General features: G+C 44.5%; 3 protein-coding genes and 1 non-coding gene across 5 annotated transcripts; 2 read left to right on the top strand and 2 right to left on the bottom strand.

Moving 5' to 3' along the window:
* The first annotated feature begins 3,057 nt into the window (after positions 1-3,057).
* Positions 3,058-6,261, top strand: LOC100832862 (serine/threonine protein phosphatase 2A 57 kDa regulatory subunit B' kappa isoform). The gene is made up of 3 exons (XM_003567884.4): positions 3,058-3,329; positions 3,628-4,835; positions 5,628-6,261. The coding sequence occupies exons 2-3, from the start codon at positions 3,684-3,686 to the stop codon at positions 5,994-5,996; spliced, it is 1,521 nt and encodes a 506-aa protein (XP_003567932.1). The 5' UTR covers positions 3,058-3,329; positions 3,628-3,683; the 3' UTR covers positions 5,997-6,261.
* A 286-nt stretch (positions 6,262-6,547) lies between these two features.
* TRNAE-CUC lies at positions 6,548-6,620 on the bottom strand. The gene has a single exon. It is a non-coding gene; the product is annotated as a tRNA-Glu (tRNA).
* A 646-nt stretch (positions 6,621-7,266) lies between these two features.
* Positions 7,267-8,671, bottom strand: LOC100844664 (photosynthetic NDH subunit of subcomplex B 3, chloroplastic). Its single transcript, XM_003565894.4, has 6 exons — positions 8,366-8,671; positions 8,124-8,237; positions 7,988-8,041; positions 7,823-7,885; positions 7,606-7,668; positions 7,267-7,513 (listed from the first exon to the last, which is right to left on the bottom strand). Exons 1-6 carry the CDS (start codon positions 8,576-8,578, stop codon positions 7,478-7,480), a joined length of 543 nt encoding a protein of 180 aa, XP_003565942.1. The 5' UTR covers positions 8,579-8,671; the 3' UTR covers positions 7,267-7,477.
* A 3,355-nt stretch (positions 8,672-12,026) lies between these two features.
* Positions 12,027-23,877, top strand: LOC100844360 (glutamate synthase 2 [NADH], chloroplastic). 2 transcript variants are annotated; one of them, XM_010232748.3, is made up of 24 exons: positions 12,027-12,138; positions 12,426-12,881; positions 13,000-13,119; positions 13,227-13,340; positions 13,446-13,598; positions 13,679-13,776; positions 14,058-14,154; positions 14,266-14,375; positions 14,481-14,584; positions 14,709-14,888; positions 14,983-15,326; positions 15,433-15,479; positions 15,559-16,028; positions 16,513-17,382; positions 18,243-18,397; positions 18,534-18,695; positions 19,076-20,644; positions 20,782-21,003; positions 21,220-21,494; positions 21,583-21,888; positions 22,029-22,296; positions 22,479-22,733; positions 22,840-23,024; positions 23,462-23,877. In XM_010232748.3, exons 2-24 carry the CDS (start codon positions 12,513-12,515, stop codon positions 23,553-23,555), a joined length of 6,567 nt encoding a protein of 2,188 aa, XP_010231050.1. In that variant the 5' UTR covers positions 12,027-12,138; positions 12,426-12,512; the 3' UTR covers positions 23,556-23,877. The 2 variants fall into 2 exon arrangements, with proteins under 2 accessions (XP_010231050.1, XP_024315185.1); XM_024459417.1 differs by having other exon boundaries at positions 22,840-23,876.
* Positions 23,878-24,949: the final 1,072 nt, after the last annotated feature.

Below are 24,949 nucleotides of genomic sequence, written 5' to 3'. Positions count from 1 at the left end.
TTATATCAATATATTAAATTGTAGTTGGCGGTGATGGTACGGTCGCATATATTAAATTGTAGTTGGCGGTAATGGTACGGTCGCATATATTAAATTAGAGTTGGTGGTGATGGTACGGTCGCAGCCGTACGTTACTTCACCAAAATTACGAATTTGCCACCGCTATCATCACTTTTAATACCGACGCGTTTTTTTATCCAATTGATTCTAACCACCGCCGTACATCCTCGATACCCTCTCACGCGGGCACGCGGCCCGACCCCTGTCCCTCTCCCTATCGCACCTATCCCCTCGATTCATCCTCCCCGAACTCTTCTTCCTCGCACCGCTCGATCCGCCTCCTCCACGAAGTCCAACTCCCCCCTCCATCGCCCTCCTCGCTCGTTCTCCATGCTGCCACCGCCACTGCTCTCCCCCGCTGCGCCGCCCTCTCTCCAGTCCTTCTCCAGTCTCTCTACTATCGATCTGGCCCGCGTGACCACTCCCGTCTCCTCCTCCCGAGTCTCGAGGAGACTCGATTTGGGCATCTGGCGGCCCCGCGCCCCCTGCCCTCTTCGCTCCTCCGGTGCTCCTGATATGGACCAAGCACGCCGAGCCCCTGCCCCCTTCCGTCTTCATCTATCCGGATGGCTGGCTGTAGTATGCGGAGGAGATCGACGGTGTGTTCTGGCAGAGGCGGGGCGAGCCGCGAGTGAGGTAGGTGGAGCTCGGCGGCGGCGCTGCAGTATGAATACGAAGGCGCGATGACAGTGCTGCAGAAGATCGGGAGAGGCCGGGTGGCGTTCAACGACTAGGTGGAGGCGTAAGACGACACGCCGCCAGTTGCGGAGCACCCGGGGCCCGTTGACGGCCAGATCCCAGGGATGAGGATCCGCGTGGGGGAAGACAGCAGTGCCGCTCCTCCGTCCGGCCTACGTCGTCAAGATCCTCCGCGGCACCCGCTCCTCGGCGGGTCGGTCGGGCGCCTCCTTAGTTGGTCGTCGGCGCGCCGCGGCTTCGGATCCAATGCGCGGTGGCGGAGATGGGCATGGCGGTAGCGCGGGTGCCTTCCTCCTGCGACGCAGCAGCAGCTGCTGCTCCCGAGCGGGCATTCTAGCGCTCCTACTACCGACGTTTTTCTCTATTTTTTCTTTATTTTTGCTGAAATCTTGGCCTAATTGATGGTACATGCAGACCATACTTTCTAAATTTAATTAGGACATGGATCTGCTATGAAAATTCCATTGATTTAATTTCCCTCCGTATATGATTTTAGTTTTACCATTTTCCTGGGTCTATTTTTTGACCCGATTGGACTTGATCATATGACTAATCGATGATGTACTGGATCCTTAATTTTCCTTAAAGATCATGGTTGAAACAGGCCCAATATATGTGGCATGGCATCGCAGAGATGCGTGATGAAACGAAGGGAGAGCAGCATCTCGTCGGGGCTAACATAATTTTCATGTGGGTTAAAATTTATAAAATATGAGATTATATCGGAAAAGGCGTTTTCGGTAGACTGAATTAGCGTTTTTTCGATCATAAATTTCGGTAGTTGCTCTCAATATGTAGTTATGTGCAAAAGGCACCACTTTTGAAAATTTAAGTTAGCATGTTTTTCAATTTCTTTTCTTCCGTAGCAACGCACGGGGCTTTTTGCTAGTAGATATAAATTAAATAATACGGAGTAATTATTTGTAAATAATTGAACTACGACCGTTAAAAAAAGTGAGTAAAACTTATCATAAATTCTCTCTGGCAATCAACTTGGGTCACGGTTACTCCAAGTTCCAACATCCCGAGCATTCCATTATTCGTGAATACTATAGCATCTCTTATCCTTTTTTGCTTCTCCACTTTCTTATTTTGGTCTCCAAATTTTCACCCTCCATAACTATTGTCTTGTTGCGTCATATATCCCTTGTCCGTTTATGTAGCCGCTTATCACGTTGTCGCTTTACCTCTTGTCTTGTCTCTAGTCATAGCACATGTTGTCTAAAACCGACGAGCCACTGCCGGAGGCTACAATGGTTGTAGTGAGAGGCCGCCATCATCTTTCTCTCTTTCGTCGGCTGCGAACGGGTCGCACAAAGAGCTTTATGAATGCCTAAGTGCACGGTCGGATCTTTCAAAATTGAGCGGTGGTTTCGTGCTTCGAGATTCAAAGTATGTTGATTTTTCTTAAATCCGTTGGGATTTTTTTTACAAAGTTGTATGGAAGGGCTCTTCAAATTTAGTGATGAATTTCTAAAATGCATGGAAACTTTTCAAAAGTTGTGGGAATGTTTCTGAACCGGTGTGGAAATTGTCTCCAGAATTATTTAGGAATTATGTTGTTAATTTCTAAAAAAGTGTGGGGGGAGAATTTCCAAAGCTAAATCTTAAACAAAATCAGATAATATGTGCTCGTAATGAAAATATTTTGCCGTCAAACAAGTCATGGGACCCACATGGCAGTGGAGCACAACTGCTGACCTCATTTATTTTTTACAGCGGTAAAACATGCCCAAAACAAGAGAGACCAGGGCTTGATTGCACCCTGCCACCCTTGCGGTCCCCCGCGGCCGAGACAGCGACCGGAGCCGCACGGCACGGAGCGACGCGGCGGGCGGTGGTCCGGCCGGCGAGCCCCCGTGTGCCTGCCTTACGTCAGGGTCACATCCACCGCAGCCGCTGCTGTCCCCCCTCACGCCCGCCGTCCATCTCCCTCCATCCGACGGCCGACACCGCCCCGCCCGTGAACGCCCATCGTTCGAATTAAAGCCCGGCGGGGCCCGTGCCCGAGGACAGCGGCTCTGATTAAAAGGAAGCCCCCCGCCACTTTCCACATGCACCCCTGCACTTCTCCGTATTTACGCTACACGGCAGGAACGAATTACGGCTGTTTTTATGGTGTGATTAGCCCGATTATTAAGCTCCTGATTTGCGAGGACGGATCATTATTAGCTTTCGAAAAAGCTCCAGATTTGGGACTATTTTCTTTTCTTATTTTCCTGAACCAGCACGGACACCGAGATCCGTATAAAAAAGCGATTTTATAATTGAGCACGTCCGTACGTTTCCCCGGATTAACAAAACAACCCACACAAGCCGAGCCCTTCCCTTCCTGTCTGCTCCTCCTCCCCACTCTCTCTCTCTCTTGCTCTTCCCGAGAAGCGGACGAAGCGAAGAGCAGCAGATTTCGATCCGGTTCCCGACGCCCTCACAGGATTCCTGTCCTGTAGCTAGGTAGAGAGCTTCCCCCGTCCTCCCCACCGCTCGGATCCGGCGAGCTCGCGGCCGGGAAGGCCCAGATCCGGGGCCGTTCCGGTGTCCTCCTTTTGCTGCGCGCGAGTAAGAGCGAGGTAGGTACAGTACAGTAGCTGCCATTGCCGCGTCGGTTTTCCACTGGTCGAGGTGTTTTTTAGCGTGGTTTTGCTTCGATTTGGGTGTGGTTTTGGTGGGATGCCCTTTGGTTCTCCGCCTTCGGTTTGGTTTGCGCTTGCTGGGTCCAGATTTAGCTGCATTGGCCCGGATTGGGTTGTTTTCGTGGCGGAAATCTTCGTCCTAGTTGCATCTAGAGCTAGATCTTTTCGTTTGCAGTTCGCACTCCTGCTTGTGCTCTGCATTCCGCTAATCTTGTGATTTTTGTTGCTACGGAAGCTTTGCTGTTGGCCATGTCGTCGTCACTGGCGTGAGAGGACTTGGCGCAAAGGAAGATGTGGAAGCAGTTCCTCAGCAAGCTGCCCCGGAAGTCCTCGGGCTCCGGGAGGGACGACTTCGACTCGGGCCAGTGCAGCAACGGGAATGGGAGCTCGATACAGCGCACGAGCAGCTGCGGCAGCATCCCGGCCGGCCGGTCTACTTCCACCATCAAGCGCATGTCGTCCGCCGTCTTCCCCTCGAGCGTCGTGGCGGGCATCGAGCCTCTGGTTTCCTTCAAGGACGTCCCCAACTCGGAGAAGCAGAACCTGTTTGTCAGCAAGCTGAACCTGTGCTGCGCCGTCTTTGATTTCTCGGACCCGAGCAAGAGTTCGGCGGAGAAGGATATCAAGAGGCAGACGTTGTTGGATCTTGTAGATTTCGTCGATTCGAGCAGTTCACGTTTCTCCGAGGCCGTGATTGCTGCCTGCTCGAGGATGTTTGCAGTCAACTTGTTCCGGGTGTTCCCTCCGAATTACAGGTCCGGTTCTGGTGGTGGCGAGGGTGATGAGGATGAGCCGATGTTTGATCCTGCATGGTGTCATCTGCAGCTTGTGTATGAGCTGCTGCTGAAATTTATTGGATCCAACTCCCTGGATGCAAAGATAGGGAAGAAGTACTTTGACCACTCCTTCATTGTAAGGCTGCTCAATCTGCTTGACTCTGAGGATCCAAGAGAAAGAGATTGTTTAAAAACTATTCTGCACAGGATTTATGGGAAATTTATGGTTCACCGTCCGTTTATCCGCAAAGCAGTAAGCAATATATTCTACCACTTTGTGTTTGAGACTCAGCGGCATAATGGGATTGCTGAGCTGCTGGAGGTATTTGGCAGCGTTATTAGTGGCTTTGCATTGCCGCTGAAGGAAGAACACAAAATCTTTCTTTGGAGAGTTCTGATTCCTTTACACAAGCCAAAATCAGTTGGCGTGTACCTCCAGCAGTTGACATACTGTGTGACACAGTTTTTAGAAAAGGACCCGAAGCTTGCGGGCTCAATAATTATTGGTTTACTAAGATATTGGCCAATAACAAATAGTCAGAAGGAAGTGATGTTTCTGAGTGAGATCGAAGAGATCCTTGAAGCTACCAGCATGGTAGAGTTCCAGAAATGCATGGTTCCCTTGTTTCGGCGAATCGCTCATTGTGTCAACAGTTCTCACTTCCAGGTAACTTTCCCTCAAACACAACTTAGCACTTCTTAGCTTTTATTTGTTGCAGTATGCATTTCCATGACCGAAGGAAAAAAAAATCATATGGCAGACGATCTGGCATCATTGACCTGCTGGTGTATCCATGAACTCACTACAGTTGTTTGTTGTTTCTGGTGTATCCACAAACTCACTACACTTGTTTGTAAACTAGAGGTGCATATGCAGTGAAGTCTGAAGATTCGAAATGGTCATGATCACAAACAGACATTCTCCAGCTGTCCTCTAAGGCCCTAACAACTAGGTCATTTTTGGTTGCATCGTGTTTTTTATGTTTATAAATTGCAACGTGTGGACATAATAAATGAACAACATATGCCGGGTAATCTGAAGTAAATGTGAGCAGCAAATCAGTAATAGCTGGTCATCATGTCATCACCTAATGTTGCTTTAGGTAACAAACAGAGCATTCTCCAGCTGTCCCCTAACCCTATGGCCCTAACAACTAGGTTATTTTGGGTCTCGTCATGTTTCTTTATGCTTATAAAATGTGATGTGTGGACATGATAAATGAACAACACGTATCTTGTTATCTGAAGTAAATCTCAGCAGTAATAGTTGGCCACCATGTTATCACCTAATGTGCTTTGGTTAATAGTAAATGGACAGGAGTTTGAGCCTGCACTAAGCATTGAAATGTTTCCAAGTGTAACATATTTAGCTGTCATAATCTGTTTTTTTTTTGTGTGCCCGGGTGTATGTTATAGATATTCTATCACAACAGGTTCCTTAACAAGATGCTTTCTTTAGGTTGCTGAAAGAGCACTCTTCATGTGGAACAATGATCACATTATCAGCTTGGTGGCACAAAACCGCCTAGTGATCATGCCCATCATTGTCCCAGCACTAGAACAGAATAGTCAGAATCATTGGAACCAAGCGGTCCTTAATCTGACTGCCAATGTAATGAAGATGTTTTCTGAGATGGACGAGGAACTATTTTCAGCATGCCTAACAAAGTGCAAGGAGGAAGATGATAACCAAGCGTCACTGGAAGAGAAGCGGAGGTTGACATGGGAGAAGCTGGAGTCAGCTGCAGCTCTCCAACCAGTGACCGGCCATACAGCCGTCCTGGTAGGTCGCCAACCGTCAGCAAATTTAATCGCGACGCTTATTTAGCATATGTTCAGTGGAGGTGCAAAGGGGTGCTCTTCCCCTTTTCGGTGAAGCGCCCCAAGTGAACAACCTTCAGGGTTCACCGTTTTGCTTTTCTTTGTAAGTTGTAACTATTTCCAGTATGTCTATGCTCCAGAGGCAACTCATGCATGTAAGAGCAAGTGCTGAGTGCTGAGACTCTTTACCTGTAAGTTTGCCCTTTTATTTATGAACGATGTCCTAGAGCTTAATTCAAGTGTCCTCATGCACCATGCTGCTTTCATGTTTAGTTGGTTTAGCACATTCTCTCGTGCAAACATGGGATCACCGTGTGGAATTTCGTTTTGAAATATTGCTTTATTATAATGTTTCTGAATTGGCAAATAAATAAATATAAACTACAGGACAGACCAGACGAGAGCAATGCAGTAAACTTGAAACTTTGAAGACACGAGCAGGCGTGAGTTGCCATTAACGCCTTCTACATTTGAAAAGAAGAAACAGCGAGCTTTAAAAGGACTTCTTGACGTGCTCCAAGTCTCCAACTCAGTAACCGCAGAGAAAAACAAAAGTTATTCCGTCGCCGGGACTTGAACCCGGGTCTCTCGGGTGAGAGCCGAGTATCCTAACCACCTAGACTACGACGGATGCTATATACTCTTCTTGTAACACCTTATTTATACGTTCATATGATCAAGTGATCATGCCATTGTAATGTTTGCCAATGTAGTGAAGATGTCCTCGGAAATGGACGAGGAACTATTTTCAGCGTGCCTAACAAAGTGCAAGGAGTACAATGGAAATCAAACGTCGCTGGACGAGAAGCGGGAGGTTTATGTGGGCGAAACTAAACTGGAGTCAGCTGCAGCTCTCCAACCACTCAACCAGTGAATGATTGGCACCCTTATTTAGCATACGTTCAGGGTTCATCAGTGGAGGTGCAGATAGTGTTCCCCCCTTTTCAGCGAATCGCGCTCAAAGTGACCAAGTACTCGGCACTAGTAATTGGCAGCGAAATAAAGCTTCCAAAAATTCCGTCCCCAGGAATCGAAGCATCCGAAGTCCTAACCGCTGGCGACGACGGGTCTTAACTCATAAGAGTCATGGTGTGTTTATGAAACTATCTTAAACACAGTGGTTAATCATTCAAAATAAACATCCCAGTGGAAAACTGAAAACGTTAACTCAGCACAGTTTTACAGCTTTCAGGGAAGTGCAGAGCAAAAAATTACACACGTTCTGCTAAAATGTTCATACTTCATACAGGGATGCAAATGCAGAGAAGATGGCGCCGTAGTAGATGATTTCATAATTATTATTTTGCAGAAAGATGATTTCATAATTGTGAATGAACAAGTCTGGAAGTGCAGCTGTGCAGGACGAGACGAGAGACAACCAAAAAACTTGGGAATTGTTATAAACTTGTCCAAATAGGACATGGCAACAAGGCAGTAGGTACAACTGGATCACATGCTGTTAGTACATCAAACGTGCAGATCGTACAATTATTTCTTCCACTGGGGCAGCCGTTGGACGACGACCTGCAAAAGATACAGCATTTTCAGAAGGGCGCATATGCTTATAATTTTAACATGACCGGAAAGAGTGGCAGGGATTATTAGCGCAATCTTGCCTTGCCAGAATTTTCTTTGTTTCCTACGATAGTCTGGCAAGTGAGCCTCCATGAGTCCGGTTTCTGACATAGATAGATAATGAGAGGGAAAGAGCAGAGTTAATTTGGAAGCTGCACTGTATGTTAACCATAAAGGAGACGACAGCAGAGCTTCACTGCCAGAGGACCCAATTTGGCATTGCCTAGCTAACAGATGATTGAACAATTTACTGCATACCTTCTTCAGGTAACGATTCTCAGCGGCCGTCCTTTCACTCAGGAGCTCCTTTCCATCAATTATCTGCAACAAAGGTTCACGGCACCAATTATCTCTGGCCTCAGTCAAGACAGTTACAGTTCAGAATGGCGCAAGAACAATTAGTCGGATCAAGTAAGTGCATACCTCGACGATGCAAGTGCCGCAGCTGCCCCCGCCGCCGCAGTTCATCAGCTTCCCCTGCAGCGCACACACGACGAACACTCGTTAACAAGGGGAATTAATCCAAACTAAGAAGGTGAGGTTAAGGAGGCTGACGCACGTATGCGGCGTAGAGCTCGAGCTTGTTCTCCAGCATGACGTCCCGGAGGAGCTTCTCGCCGCTGGCCGCCGCCGCCCGGTCCACCGGGTACGACCCATCGGCGCCCGCCTTGGGCTAACACGCCATCCAACCCACACAGACAGACACACGGAATCAGAAGCCGCGCGCCTGGTGCAGGGAGCAGCAACATAGTACTCCGTAGATCAAATCAAGGGGCCTGTTGATTGATTGAAGGAGCTTACCCCGAGGAACTCGAGCTCGATTTGGGGCTTGGGCGGCGCGGGCGAGGGAGCGGCCGGCGACAGGTCGGGAGAGGCGCTGGAGCATCTGACGCGGGTGGCCGCCGTGTGCCGCCTGCGGTGGCAGGTGGTCCGGGTCCGGGTGGCGGTGGGCGGCTGGGGCAGGACGGAGAAGAAGAGCGCCGCGGTCGTGGTCGCGGAGCTCGTGGCCGCCATGGTTCCGCGGATTTCGGTGGGGGCGACGTGGCCCGCGTCGGCTTCGAACAGGCGGCATTTTATCGCTAGACGCCGTTGCTCGCGCGAAGAAGGTGTGGTCGTCGCGCGGTTGGCTGCTCGATCGATCGGTCCGGGTGGAGAAGCTGCTGGAAGTCTGGAACTGGGGAGCAGTCTCGTCTGTTTTTTTTTTCCGGCTCTGCTCCCGCGCTGGGCCTGTGTCCTCTTCCCGTGGGCCGATAGCCCATCGGCCCAGCGCGCTTGCGGCAGCCCGGCCGCGCGCCTCGCGCGTCTTGTGTCTGTAGTTCGTTTTTCCCCCCACCAAACTAAAAAAAACGAGAGTGAACCAAACAGCCCTAGACGATCTTAGCACACACATAGTAAATTTGCTGCGGTTTTTGAGCTGGCTGTGATTTTGACCGGATGATGTTGGCAAGTCAGTCAAAGCATGCATATCTCTCATTCATTTCCAAATTCCCTTTTCTTCTTCTTCTTCTTTATTCTCTGGCTCGTTTACTTTGCCACTGCAAGAGGGTGCGCTAAGGTCTAATTAAGGACGGTTTTCTTTCCTTTACCATGTGTACATTTCTTCATGTGGTGCCATTTCGAGTTGATGTCACTTGTGTATGTACGAACCAACAATCCGACTGCTAGCTACCAGCTAGATTAATCTTGATGCTGCCTGCCGCCAAACAGTCCCCAACAAGGAGGAGAAGCACAGATCGAGTACGATATATCGATGCGGCGTTGGGCAATCGATCGATTATTTGGAGTTTCTGCCAATCGATAGATCCATCCATCGACGAGGACATATGCTTGCACGCAACCAATGGACGCTGATAGGTTCGGACTCAACTACTAAGACTACTCTGATCCATCCATGGCGGATTCTCCAACATTGTCGCCTCTCTGTGTACGTTTGCCAACACGAAGGAATTAAAAGAACCGGGGCCGGAGAATCCCAAGATCTCTCCTCGCTTTGCTGACTCGATAAAAATTCACTATCGATCTGATCCGGTTCCTCGGTCGCACGAAGTTGCGCTGGAAACCGCTAGCTAGCGCCATGGGGGCGATCGATCTCATAGAGCATACAGCCAGCGCCACGACAAAAGAAAAATTATCTTAAGAATTGCTCTTCCTCAACTATGTGCTCTCTCGTCTGTTCTTGTGCAAATTTTTAAAATCAGTTTTGGAATTAATATATGCAGGAGAAATAATATAAACTTTTGTTGGCTGTCGTCGGATGGTCGACGCTGCCTGGGTGGCTCGATCAGATCGCTTTCAGACGTGCATGCATGGAGCTGTAGATCACATCCAAAATAACCGCATTGCATTTCACCACGACTCGTACGTCCTTTTTACCCTCTGTATAGTATATATAATAAAGTTGCGCGGATCCCTTTTTATATATCTAAAAGTTGGCAGGGTGATCAAGAGAGCTAAGCTAATTATAATATTCGCAGAGAAAAATAATAATAATTTACAAAGCTAGTAATTTGACAGCATACCAATCCACATATAGGCGCATACAATATGTGGTGAATCGTACGTGTGGACACCAGCTACCAATGTCTTTCTTCTTGTTCTAAGATGATGAATTGTATGGTATTCTTCTGGATTAATTAAGTTGGTATGGATCTGAATTAATCAAGTGCTGTAGTATAGTACTCTCAGGCAATTCGTTTTGTTTGGTAGTGTGGATATGGTATCATAGGTAGTGTCACCCTGTACGCCCAGAGTACGTAGCAAAAAGTTTGTGCTTCGTAGCACTCCTACTTGTGTACAGGAGGTCCTAGGCTCTTTCTCTTTTTTTCATGAAAAATGAAAGTTTTTATTGATCTCAAACTATATCAAAACGCACACACCTGTTAGGAGAAGGAGAAGTAGTTGACATGCACGCCCGATTTTGTGCCATCAGATTCTTGTAAATTTTAGCTTTCACGGCTGCCCGGCCTGAATATTCCCATTAATGCCATCCATATACGTGGGGATGTTAAACAAACAGAATACACTTTCAATTTATTTTTTTAAATTTAACTTTGGCAAACTCAGCGTTTCCAGCTAGCTCTGCTAGCTGCCGGCCTATGCGTCTAGTTTGTGTCATACGTAAGGTTAGTTAAGAGTCGAGCCAATCAAGGTCTTAGCTTGCATAACCGTATTGTTAAAGAAAAAAAATCCAAGAGGAATCGCTCCTGGCCTTTGCAACGATCACTACTGTTAAATAAACCTTAGCTTAAAATGTGAAGCAAATGCATGCAAAAATAACTAATTCGTAAACAGAGTCCAAGCGAGAGTCAAATGATTTTATTTGAATTTTTTTCTTAAATCTATATGTTCACACATGGAAATTGGAAAACTATAACCTTGTAGCCTGCATTATCTAAAACAGTGCAACCACTACTGAAAAGCATATTTGCCGGGGGGCCGTAAAATTTGCTGAGTGCATTTTGTTGGACACTCAGCCTCTCGCCAAATATACACTAGGCAAATACACTGCTGGTGTAAATCCCTTCCGCCACTGCCATGGTTGACGGAGCATTGACGGTGTATTTGACTTTGATGGGTGTTTTATCGAGGCACTCGCCAAAAAATGTGTTAATATTTTTCCTTTTTCTCTACTGTATAAATTACCACCACTTTTTGAGTTGATCTTCTAAATAGGTCCTTTAGCATTCATACCAAGGATGTAAATTAAAATCACAATTTTTATGTAAAATTAATTATTGATCATTTAGTTCTATTTTTTTTAAAAGATAACAGCTAAAACTTGCCAATTTTTTATTTACATATAGATGCAGGATGCTATATAAAATGTCTTGAAGGGAGAATGCGGATCCAAAGACTTTAAAATATGATGATTTTTTAAAAAATTCGCAAACAACTAACTGATGAATAGACTATTTCTATTCGCTCAATTCCATGACAGGTTCGTTAGTAGTCACCGCATGATTGTCTGTCGTTTGGCATCTAACGGTGGCTAGGCCGCTAGGTGACGGTAGTTCTGGTAATTTGGTCGAGCAGATAGAGGATCTACCGAGTATATGTTGCAACTCGGAGCTTGCTAGCTTTGCATGAAATGGAAAAACATAGCTAGAAGAAAAATCAGAATTCATTTTCAGTTTTTAATCTATGGTGTATCCTAGCTGATCATGGTCGATCATGGCACTACAATAAAAAACAAAACAAATGTCCTAGCTAGAATGTAGCATCGTTTTTTTAGATCGACATGGTGAGAAAATCTTTAAAAGAAGTCGTCGGAACCTCCAATGGTCTCCAGGAAAAAGCATTGATGCATTCCGAGCAACAAGAAACCAACGGAAGAATCGGAGTTAGGAAGAAGAAAAAAAGGGGGCCGGAACCGGTCCCACAGACACAAAGGATCATCCGACCGATCCCTGCTATAAAACTCGACCCCGTGCCTAGCAGGGGAGATCCGGTTTCCAGCCTTCCTATCCATCTCCCCCTCCCAAAAAATTTCTATCTCTCGCCGGTGGAAAATCTTCCAAGCACCTTCTGAAGGAAACAGCAAGTTTCACTTACACACTTGCACACAGAAGCGAGAGGTATCAGTTGCTCAGGACTGGAATCTTTCATCACTTGTTTGGTTCCATCTTCCATGCCTTGAGAATTATTCTGTTTTCAATTTTTCTTTGTTAAATTTCATTGGACAAATAGCACCCCTAGAATCTTCATATTGTTTGCTCTGTTTTCTCTTTGGTTTTAGGTGCCTTGAGAATGATTCTGTTTTCAATTTTCCTTTGTTAAATTCCATTGGTCAGAAAGCACCCCTAGAATCTTCAGTATTGTTTCTCATGTTGGAGCATGTTTGTTGACTTGTTGTATTGCACAGATATTAAAGCAACTTATCCCACCCGACCGGAAGGCGGGGCCCCTCGGAGGGCGTTCCTTCCTTCCGCCCGGATATCCAAGGCCCGCGATGTCGGCGGCGCAGGGCCTTGCTCTGAAGCTCCGCGCCGCGCCGGCGTCGGGTGGCCGTAGAGCGCCGCGGGGCCGGATTTTTGCGGCGTGCGGGCCCGCGTCGCGGCAGCGCTACGGGAGTGGCGGCGTTTCGCTGGATGGCGGGTTCCTCCGCCTCCCCGCCGCCGTGGCGCGCGCCGCCCCGCGGGCGCCTCGTGCGTCGTCGAGTGACTTCGCGGCGGAGGAAGGGGCGGAGGCGCCGCTGCCGCCATGGTCGATGTCGAAGATCCCCGAGAGCAGCATTGGGCTCTACGACCCCTCGTTCGAGCGCGACTCTTGCGGCGTCGGCTTCATCGCCGAGCTCTCCGCCGAGTACAGCCGCAAAACCGTGAGCGCCCGCGACACTCCTGGAGCTGGTTCTCCAGTACTGCGAACAAAGAGACCTCCGTGTGGCGTGGAAGTTTTGGCCGGCTGACCATGGCTCGTTTTTGCTTGCTTGCTTCCAGGTCGTCGATGCCATCGAGATGCTCGAAAGAATGGCTCACCGCGGCGCGTGCGGCTGCGAGAAGAATACCGGCGATGGCGCGGGCATCCTCGTTGCGCTCCCGCACGAGTTCTTCAGAAAGGCAAGCGATGGCTCACTGGAGATGTTTTTTTGTGTGGTTAAGTTATTAGTTGGTGTTTGAGGCCGATGTTTGTTGGGGGTGTGGTTTTCGTGCTCTGGCACTGGCAGGTCGTCAAGGACGCAGGATTTGAGCTTCCGTCGCCTGGTGATTATGCCGTCGGGATGTTTTTCATGCCAAGGGACGATCAACTCCGTGAGAAGAGCAAGCTCGTGTTCCGTGAGGTTGGTAGTCCGGCGGCTAGTTGAATCTGACGACTGACAGTATAAGACTCAGAGGATTTATGCTCATGTTTATGCCGTGTGTTTGGATCGTTTTGATCCATGCAGATAGCGGAGAAGCTGGGACATGTTGTTCTCGGCTGGCGCCGGGTTCCAACGGACAACTTGGACTTGGGAAAATCAGCTCTTGATACCGAGCCCGTGATTGAGCAAGTGTTTGTCACCAAGAGTCAACGTTCAGAAGCTGAATTTGAGCAGCAGGTCGTCTGATAAGCCAACACTTTTTAAATATATCTGCTATGTGTTTTTCATAAATTCATTTTTACGAGTTCCTACTGCAGATGTACATCCTAAGGAGGTTCTCGATCGTGTCCATACGAGAAGCTTTGGGTGCCCAGAAAGGACAAAAGAATTTTTACATGTGCTCTCTATCTTCAAGGTCTGCTTTTCTTACATCTGAAAGCAGAAGGGGTCAAGGATTTCTATTACAGTTTAATATTTCTATACTGAGCATTAGTAGGTCACGATTCAAATGGGAACAGATATGCTTGAAAAACATTTTGAGAAATTAGAATAGAAAATAAAATTTGGATAATATTTCCTTTGTGGTCCGAGCTCCTCCAAAGTCAGCTTCTGCATAGTCAACTTAAATACACATACATTCCCATTCTTTGGGAAGACTTTATTAGCTGAAATACATTATTTCTGTTATTTCTTCAGAACTATTGTTTACAAGGGTCAGCTTATGCCTAGTCAACTCAAGGGGTACTTCTTCGCGGACTTAGGAGATGAAAGCTTCACAAGTTATATGGCTCTGGTAAATACATGACCTTGTCAATCTTATTGGGATGAAAAAAAAATCATAGTCATAGTACAGGCATGCAAAAGATGAACAGGGTATGAGTTTAAAAGTCATGCATGCAAACAGGTGCACTCCAGATTCTGTACAAACACCTTCCCAAGCTGGGACCGAGCACAGCCAATGCGTATTCTGGGACATAATGGCGAGATTAATACCCTTCGGGGGAACAAGAACTGGTAATTTTGCAAAACATTTTTCTTCTCTGATGTATTCTTTTCTCGATATGCACATGGAACTGGCATTTTCAACTTCGTTACACTGTCTGTTTCCCGATTCGATAGGATGAAAGCACGAGAGGGTCTCTTGAAGTGCAAAGGATTCGGTCTATCAAGGGATGAAATGTCAAAACTTCTCCCAATAGTGGACTCCACCTCTTCAGATTCAGGTTATGTGTTTTCTACCCCAATTTACACATGTGAACTCATCGGCACCGTATATGCCTTTCACTTGGCAAATGCCAATATAACCATCCTTGCAATTTATTGATTGAAAGATCCTTGGGAATTCAGGTGCCTTTGATAACGTTCTTGAGCTCCTTGTACAATCCGGAAGAAGCGTGGCAGAAGCTGTCATGATGATGATCCCTGAAGCGTGGCAGAATAATGTGGACGTGGACCCTGAGAGAAAAGCTTTGTATGAGTACTTTTCAGCCCTTATGGAACCTTGGGATGGACCGGCTCTAGTATCATGTAAAAAGATATTACCAGCAAACTCTCTTCATAATATTTCTGCAATCATTTTGATGAATGATTTCATCTGACCTGACCTGGTCTTTCAACACAGTTACTGACGGTCGTTACCTTGGTGCTACCCTGGATCGTAATGGTTTGAGGCCTGGCCGTTTTTATGAGACTTACAGTGGTCGGGTAATCATGGCTAGTGAAGTAGGTGTGGTTGATGTCCTTCCTGAAGATGTGATGACAAAAGGTAGGCTAAACCCTGGGATGATGCTTTTAATTGACTTTGAGAAGCACTGTGTTGTGGATGACGATGCTTTGAAGAAACAATACGCCAAAGCTCACCCGTATGGAGAGTGGCTGAAGACACAAAAGATAGAACTCAGAGATATTATAGAATCTGTTTCTGCAACTGAAAGAATTGCTCCAATGATTTCTGGTGCACTTCGAGTAAGTTTATTATCTTGCCGACTTTTCAAATGTTCTGTAGACCTACTAGTTTGACATTGGAAAAACTTTAACGAACTATTTAATGGTTTCTTTTACACTTTGAAAGGAACCTGTTGGCGTCAATGGAATTTTGGCTCCACTAAAAGCCTTTGGGTAAGCAACATGTCCGATCTTTGTTTTTCTGCCTCATCTTCGTCCTGCTCCTACTTCTTACTCAATTAATTGGCTTCAGTTATACACTAGAAACACTGGACATGCTGCTGCTGCCAATGGCTAAAGATGGAGCAGAAGCTCTAGGATCGATGGGAAATGATACCCCCCTGGCTGTTATGTCAAACAGAGAGAAGCTGACTGCGGAGTATTTCAAGCAGATGTTTGCACAGGTTACAAACCCACCGATTGATCCAATCAGGGAGAAAATTGTCACATCTATGGAGTGTATGGTTGGTCCAGAAGGTGACTTGTCCGAAACAACAGAGCGACAATGCCATCGCCTCACGCTTAAAAGTCCTTTACTACATATTGATGAAATTGAGGCCATTAAAAACATGAACTACCGTGGCTGGCGCAGCAAGGTGCTTGACATAACTTATCCAAAAAAGTATGGCAAGAAAGGTTTAGAGCAGACTCTCGATAAAGTTTGTGCTCAAGCACGTGAAGCTATTCAAGAGGGCTACAAAATTTTAATTATCTCTGATAGAGGTCAGTGAGATTTATAATACAGATACTCTAGACTGCCCAGGCATGATATAATAGCAGTATCTTTGAACTAAGCGCTTCGACATCTACTGCTTTCGTCTTACTACAGCATATTAGTATCACAAATATTTTTTGCGTGTGTCATGAATAAATAAAATTTATAGTGGTTTTAATGTTATTTTCCATCTCAGTATTGAAGGTATCATCGTTCATGTTATCGTTAGGTTAGGGTGATTCCAGTTTCCCTGGTCACCTTTTGGGATTAAGAACCAACACTACTTGACACATGTTCAATACCTGTGTCTTTATTCAGCTTTCCCCAGCTTGATGCATGTTAATTCTGCTATGGGTTTCAATATTACATTCTTGAATTACTTTCCCCATTCTTTGTAGCATTTGGAGACTTGAAACATCAGGTTTTAAACTAATATATTTTTACACGCACTTAGGTGCGGGTTCGAGAAAAAAACTAATAAATTTCATGCAGGTTTTTCTCCGGATCATGTAGCTGTCAGCTCCTTATTGGCAGTTGGAGCTGTTCATCAGAACCTTGTCTCAAATCATGAAAGGACACATGTAGGGTTATTGGTTGAATCTGCTGAACCTCATGAAGTGCACCATTTCTGCACGCTCATTGGATATGGTGCAGATGCTATATGTCCTTATTTGGCTATAGAAGTAATATGTCGGTTGCAGATTGATGGGAGGATTCCTTGTACTGATGGTGAACAACCCTATACACAGGAACAGCTTGCCCAAAAATATTTCAATGCTTCCAACTATGGGATGATGAAAGTTCTTGCTAAAATGGGAATATCCACACTGGCCTCCTACAAAGGTGCTCAGATTTTTGAAGCCCTTGGTCTTGCTTCAGAAGTGATCAGCAAGTGTTTTGAGGGCACTCCAAGTAAAGTTGAGGGTGCCAAATTTGATATGCTCGCAAACGATGCTCTTCGTCTCCATGATTTGGCATTCCCATCAAGAAGTTGGCCACATGGAAGTGCAGAGGCAAATGCACTTCCCAACCCTGGGAATTACCACTGGAGGAAAAACGGAGAAGTACACCTTAATGATCCTCTTTCGATTGCAAAATTACAAGAAGCAGCTAGAATTAACAGCAAGGAAGCATACAAAGAATATTCTAGGCTCATTCAGGACAACAATAAGGCCTGCACTCTTCGTGGTATGCTAAAATTTAGAGAAACCCGTGACAGAATTTCTCTGGACGAGGTTGAACCTGCAAGTGAGATAATGAAGCGATTTTGTACTGGAGCAATGAGTTATGGATCCATTTCCTTGGAAGCTCACACTACCCTCGCTGAGGCTATGAACATACTTGGAGGAAAATCTAATACAGGTATATATTCCACCATTTCCAATTTCTTTTCTAGGGAGCGCATCAGGTAAGACTCGTGTTCAAATAGGAGAACTGGAACTATGATATCATCTGCTGGATCAAACTGTGGATGTTGTATTTACATTCCATTCGATTTTAAGGCTAGTTGTCATTTGGTATTTTCTCCCTTTTAAACCTGTGACATTCTAGACAGACCTCTGTTTATATGCCTGACACCAGCGAATTACTGCTGCATTTTAAAATTCTCCTTACAGATATTTTGACTTTCTATCTGCCACTGTGCTTCTTATATAACTATATTTAGGACTTGCTTATGCAGTTATGCATTCAGAATATCCGGTCACCAATATATATTTTGATAAAGGAGTAGTTTCCAGTAATTCAAACACGTGCTCCTAAGTGAAAAAACTATTACCAAATGTCAAAAAATTCTAAAACGTAAGCATGTAAATGATAGAGCTGCATATGTGCTGGCAAAGTTTCATATATGATAGATCATTTGAGGCCTGTGTACAAAAACACAAATTTAATCACTTAAAAGAAAATGTACTTTGTTTTTCTTTTGCCCAGTGGGGTGCAAAAATAAAAATTATATGAAAATGTACAAGCGTACAACTGACTCGGACATTTATATGTGTGGAAAACAACAGATTTTTAAGACATTTTTTGTATTTATTTTGAACTTACTATTCGTACCGGGAATGCGTGCTCTCGTGATCCATTTTGCTGCTTCTCCTACTTCATTAACGAAACCGATCGATACAATTGTTTGACAAACATAAAAAGGAGCAAACGCCTCCAACCGTTCGGTTGGTAATTAATTCCATTTCATATGTTGATTCGGATGCATATCTACAAAGGCGAGGGAGGGGAACTGCCATCCCGCATGGAACTTCTTGCTGATGGTTCAATGAATCCAAGAATAAGTGCAATCAAGCAAGTAGCGAGTGGAAGATTTGGAGTTTCCATCTACTATCTGACTAATGCAATTGAGATACAGATAAAAATGGCTCAGGTATTCAATCAGGGTGCTTTGTACTATTATTACGACCAAGCTTACAATTTTGAACTCAAAATACCCGTGTAATGACTACTGATAAGGCTCTCTGTCATGTAAGAGAAATTTACTTTTTGTACCTCCAATTGTGCAGGGTGCTAAACCTGGTGAAGGGGGCGAGCTTCCAGGTCATAAGGTCATCGGTGACATTGCAGTTACAAGACATTCCACAGCTGGTGTAGGACTTATTAGCCCACCTCCTCACCATGATATATACTCCATTGAGGATCTATCACAACTGATACATGATCTTAAGGTATAATCTCACGATGGTGTTTCCAATAGTCTTGCTATGCATATGCGTATGATTACTTAGTGCAAGTCCTTGGTTACTTCTTCTTTTTGTGACTTCTACATGTGTATTTCTTTCTATAGATTGCCGTTTCTAGATATTCATCTTCTGTAGTTTGAACCACATGTATTTGCACGTACAATGCCACACTTGCACCAAAGACTTAATTAGCATGGTGACGTTGATGTGAGGCAGACCTGTCTTGCCTGAGCTTCTGTCAGATTTCATTAATCAACAGATGGAGTTTGATACTACAGCTATAAAACTGGCAGCAAAACATATGCAAATATATGCCACCATACAAGGTTTTCTTGATTATCTAATGTTCCTTGTTTGTTTTGTAGAATGCAAATCCAGGGGCCAGAATTAGCGTCAAACTAGTATCTGAGGCTGGTGTAGGAGTTGTGGCTAGTGGGGTTGTGAAAGCACATGCAGACCACGTGCTCATATCTGGGCATGATGGAGGCACTGGAGCTTCTAGATGGACAGGAATAAAGAATGCTGGACTTCCTTGGGAGCTTGGATTGGCTGAGACACATCAGACTCTAGTGGCGAATGGGCTCCGTGGCCGAGCTGTCCTTCAAACCGATGGACAGTTGAAAACCGGTAGAGATGTTGCCATTGCTTGTTTACTTGGTGCAGAGGAATTTGGTTTTAGCACAGCTCCATTAATCACACTTGGCTGCATTATGATGCGAAAGTGTCATACCAACACTTGCCCTGTCGGTATTGCTACACAAGATCCAGTTCTTCGAGAAAAATTCTCTGGGAAGCCAGAGCATGTCATAAACTACTTCTTTATGGTTGCTGAGGAGGTAAGGGAAATCATGTCTCGGCTTGGTTTCCGTACTGTTAATGAAATGGTTGGGCAGGCTGACATGCTTGAGGTTGATCCAGAGGTACTGAAGGGCAATGAAAAACTTGAGAACATTGATCTCTCGCAGATTCTGAAACCAGCTTCTAAAATTAGCCCAGGGGCTGCTCAATATTGTGTCGAGAAACAAGATCATGGCCTTCATAGAGCACTAGATAACAAACTCATAGCCTTATCAAGAGTTGCCCTCGAGAAAGGTAGTCGTGTTTTCATTGAAACATCCGTCCGGAACACTAACCGAACTGTTGGCGCTATGCTTAGTCACGAAGTGACGAAACGATACCACATACATGGACTGCCTTCAGATACCATCCATGTTAAGCTCAATGGAAGTGCCGGTCAAAGTTTTGGTGCTTTTCTTTGTCCTGGGATCACTCTTAAGCTTGAAGGAGATAGCAATGATTATGTTGGCAAAGGATTATCTGGTGGAAAGATTGTTGTGTACCCACCAAGAAACAGTCGTTTCAATCCTCAGGATAATATTGTGATCGGTAATGTAGCTTTGTATGGTTCGACAAAGGGTGAGGCGTATTTCAATGGTATGGCAGCAGAAAGGTTTTGTGTCCGCAATTCAGGTGCTGAAGCAGTCGTTGAAGGAATTGGGGATCATGGATGTGAGTACATGACAGGAGGCATTGTTGTTATTCTTGGAAAAACTGGTAGAAACTTTGGCGCTGGCATGAGTGGTGGTATTGCATATGTTTATGATGTCGATGGGAAGTTCAGTAGCCGTTGTAACCATGAGTTAGTCGAGTTGTATCGTGTAGTTGAGGAGGAGGATATTAAAACATTGAGAATGATGATAGAACAGCATCGGCTAAACACAGAAAGTCATTTAGCCAAATATATACTCTCTAGTTTTGAAGATCAACTTCCGAAATTTGTGAAAGTATTTCCAAGAGATTACAAGCGAGTTTTGGATAACCTGAAGGTGGAAAAGGTGGCTAAAGCAGCAGAGGAAAAAACAAGAAAAATGTTGATGGACAAGAAGGCAGGTGAAGAGACTAAAGCTTCAAATGGAAGTTCAGTAGTTACCAAGGTAAACACAGTTTAAGGGGAATTTATGTCATTTTGATATCTAAGTTGACTATAGGAAGTCAATGATTTCCTTCTGATTTTTTTTACCTATATTATGCATGCATTCTGAGTCTGATTTCAAGTCATTTTGGTATGCAGCAAATGAATGACAGGAAGCCATCCGGCCAACCAACACAAGTTTCCAATGCTATAAAGGAGCAAGGTTTTGTAATATTTGGGCGAGAGGAGGTTTCATGCAGAGATCCAAATGAGCGTACCAAAGATTGGGATGAACTTGTAAAAAATGAGTTGGTTCCAGGGCCACTACTAAGGACACAATCTGCTCGATGCATGGGCTGTGGCACGCCGTTCTGTCATCAGGTGATACAAGTTATTTTAATAGATGAATGCAAATAGTTTCTGTTTTTTTGTGTGGACATTCCATTGATGTACAGTATCTTTGTGGACATGCAATTGCTGTATGTTTGTGGAATGCCAGTGCTGCCAAACTTTGTGTCTTGATGTTCTTAGCCATGAAACAAATGTTGCTATTTCATGGTTTTGCTGATATAATTTTCTTATAAAAAACTTCTGCAGGAAAGTTCTGGTGCTGGTTGCCCTCTTGGAAATAAGATACCTGAATTCAATGAATTAGTTCATGACAACAGATGGAGAGAAGCCTTGGATCGGTTACTTGAGACAAACAACTTCCCTGAGTTCACTGGACGAGTTTGTCCTGCTCCCTGTGAAGGATCATGCGTACTTGGCATTATAGAAAATCCAGTGTCTATAAAAACCATAGAGTGCGCCATCATAGACAAAGGCTTTGAAGAGGGATGGATGGTGCCCCGGCCTCCGGTTCACAGAACAGGGTATAGTTTTGTTGTCACACTTTTGACTTTACTGCATGAGTGAAAACATGTAACAATATTTACGTCTAAACTTATTATATTTTTGCAGGAAGGAAGTTGCTATTGTGGGCAGCGGACCGGCTGGTATGGCTGCAGCAGATCAACTTAACAAAATGGGCCATCGTGTGACTGTGTTTGAACGTTCTGACCGTATTGGAGGCCTGATGATGTACGGAGTTCCAAATATGAAGGCCGACAAAACTCGCATTGTGCAGCGCCGTGTTGATTTAATGACCGAAGAGGGGATTACGTTCGTTGTGAATGCCCATGTTGGAAGGGATCCTTCATACTCCATTGATCAGCTCCGCTCTAAGAACAATGCAGTTATTTTGGCTTGTGGAGCTACAAAACCAAGGTGATTCACCATAAACTTCAAATGGAGTTCAAATTAATTTTATAAACACAATCCATTTCAACAATGTGAAGTCTAAACTATATAGTTCTATTGTTAATGCCTTTAAAATCTGCTAATGCTTAGTGTATTGTCTTGAGCAGAGATCTCCCTATTCCTGGACGTCAACTGTCAGGCATTCATGTTGCCATGGAATTTCTTCACGCCAATACCAAAAGTTTACTTGACAGCAAATTGGAGGATGGTAACTACATATCTGCCCAAGGAAAAAAGGTGGTTGTAATTGGCGGAGGGGACACAGGTACAGATTGCATCGGGACATCCATTAGGCATGGTTGCAGCAAACTTGTGAATCTTGAACTTCTACCTGAACCACCAACAAAGAGGGCACCTGACAACAACTGGCCAAAGGTTAGTACCATCACCATGAAAAAAATGTCATATTTATTACCTTACTCATTTGGAAAATTTGCAAATGCATGAATTACAAGCATTGTGTCTCTAGTCTCTCTATTTATCTTTCTCTTGCACTTTCTTTAAAATTACTGTGCGTTGTTTCATTTTCATTTTGGTGCTTCTGTTATTTCATTTAGTTCCCGAGGATCTTCCGCCTTGACTACGGACACCAGGAAGCAGTTAGCAAATTTGGAAAAGATCCAAGAACTTACCAAGTCATGGCAAAGCGTTTTATTGGGGACGAGGATGGGAAGGTGAAGGCCGTTGAGGTAGTACATGTAGAATGGGAAAAAGTCGACGGAAGGCTTCAATTTAAGGAAGTTGAAGGATCAGAAGAAACCATCGAGGCAGATCTTGTGCTCTTAGCTATGGGTTTCCTGGGCCCTGAAGTGGTTAGTTTTTTTTGTTTTTGTGTGTCTACACATTTTGACATAAGAATAAGAGAAATATGTGTTTAGGTCAAATAACATACATTGCCTACTGCTTACCCATCTGCAGACTCTTGCTGACAAGCTGGGGTTGGAGCAAGACGAGCGGTCAAACTTCAAAGCTCAATTTGGGAACTTCGCAACAAATGTGGAAGGCGTGTTTGCTGCTGGAGACTGTAGGCGTGGGCAATCCCTGGTTGTCTGGGCCATCACGGAGGGGCGGGAAGCTGCAGCAGCTGTGGACAAGTATTTGTCGTTATGAACGCGACAAGCAATAACGAAGAAGAAATCACATCACAAATACACACGGATTTAACGTGGAAAACCTCTCAAACAACGAGAGGAAAAAACCACGAGCGCCAGATAGCGAAACTTCACTATATTGGAGTGTTTACACAACGCCGGGGAGATTTCATAGATGCAACCCATCCCCAAAACGGTGGCCACAAGGGGAACAGGAGAACTAGGTCAAATCAGATCCGTATCGGGGACCCCAGAAGTTCCGGGATTAGGGCCGGAAGTTCCGGTCTTGTTCTGGACCAACTTCCGCAGTCTCCACACGAAGTTCCAGAAGCATCACGAAGGTGAGTCAGATGTTGGGCGGAAGTTCCACCCCACCGGAAGTAGGCCGGAAGTTCCGGTCCTAGAAAAACCTCCTTGAGAATTTGATCACAACTTCAACATTTGTCGAGGGATGAAACCAAGACAAATGATGCTGACGACATTGCTGCCTCAAGTATAGGTCTCTTGCAAGCCGTGGCGGCGTGGCGGCATAAGCAAAACTAAATAACTAGAGTAGATTGATTTTGATGCATTTTAACCTTTACTGGCTTAAATTAGATGAGATTCATTATTAATTGTGAAATGGTAAATAAGGGATCGCAATAGTTCAAAAGAAAGGTGGACATAACTATGTGTATAGCTGATACATAAAACTTTGGAACATAACTATGTATATTCTTTTCTTGTTTATTTTTTCTTGACAAAAATGTCAATTCTGGTAGGCTCTGTAATTGGATTATACACGAAGATCTTATAGTTTTGTTAAGAGTTGGTGGGAAATTTGTTGAAATGATTAATATAAGGGACTGCCTAGCGCTCAGTCAACTGAGAACTGAGTTTTCTCAGTCGATGTACTAGCTAGCTCCCTCTAGCTATTTCCAGTCTGCAACATTAATCCTCTCTTTGTCTTGGCTGCTCTTTTTTTGAGTTTGTGTTGTTCCACCTCAGTCATAAAGTAGTTTAGACTTAGCTAAGAGTTTTATTTCCAGGACAACATAGGCACTCTTATAGCTCCGAAACAAAAACTTTAAAATTCCTATGAAATTGGAAAAATCATAAAACATTGTGCAATTTAAAAAATTACAGTTGAAATTCTCATGCAATTGAGAAACTTATAGTTGAGAAATTACAGTTGGGATTTTTTTAAAATTGCACTGAAATTTTATGTCCAATTTCAAAATTTGCACCGTAGCAACAATCGCAATTTAAAATTTGCACTGAAATTTTATGTACAATCTCAAATTTGCACGGAATTTCAACTCGTCCAAAAAAATCGGAACGCTAGAAAATAAATAAATGTACAAATTATCCTATACTGCTATTTTAAGTTAGTGTACGTATATAAACTTGAAAACAAAGAAATTCAAGAGATATAAAAATTACAAACAAAAATGAAACAAATTTATAATTAGAAACCAAAAGTAGAAAAAAGAAACAAAAAATGAGCGCACAAGACTCAAACCTGCACCCTCCTGCAGGAGCTAGCGCCCACAAATTACCACACCAACTAACCATTTCTGTGAGCACTCAGTTATTACCTAATTTATTCTCAGTACGTTTCCACATCGATTGAGAAAAACAATTTCTCAGGCGACTGATCCCTAACAAATCCGTTAATATAAGCTGCTACTCTGCGGCTTGTTTTGAAATCATTGGCACTACTTAGCGGCATGTGTTGCGGTTCTATGAAAGTCTCTTGTAATTTATGATGCTGGCTGGCCCATAATACCAATGGTTCTGCAGAAAATCAATCATGTGATGATGTTTTTGCTCCCTAGATCTTTTTTTTGAGAAACACGGTACAAACGCAGACGCTCACAACACGCGTTACGCTCACCTACATCTTATATTTCTTCCCTAACCAAGTACGGAGTCTATCTTATCTGCATGGCATTTGG

This window comes from Brachypodium distachyon, chromosome 2 (genome assembly GCF_000005505.3).
Source record: "Brachypodium distachyon strain Bd21 chromosome 2, Brachypodium_distachyon_v3.0, whole genome shotgun sequence".
Taxonomy (NCBI): Eukaryota; Viridiplantae; Streptophyta; class Magnoliopsida; order Poales; family Poaceae; genus Brachypodium; species Brachypodium distachyon.
This window is presented reverse-complemented; position numbering and strand designations above follow the sequence as displayed.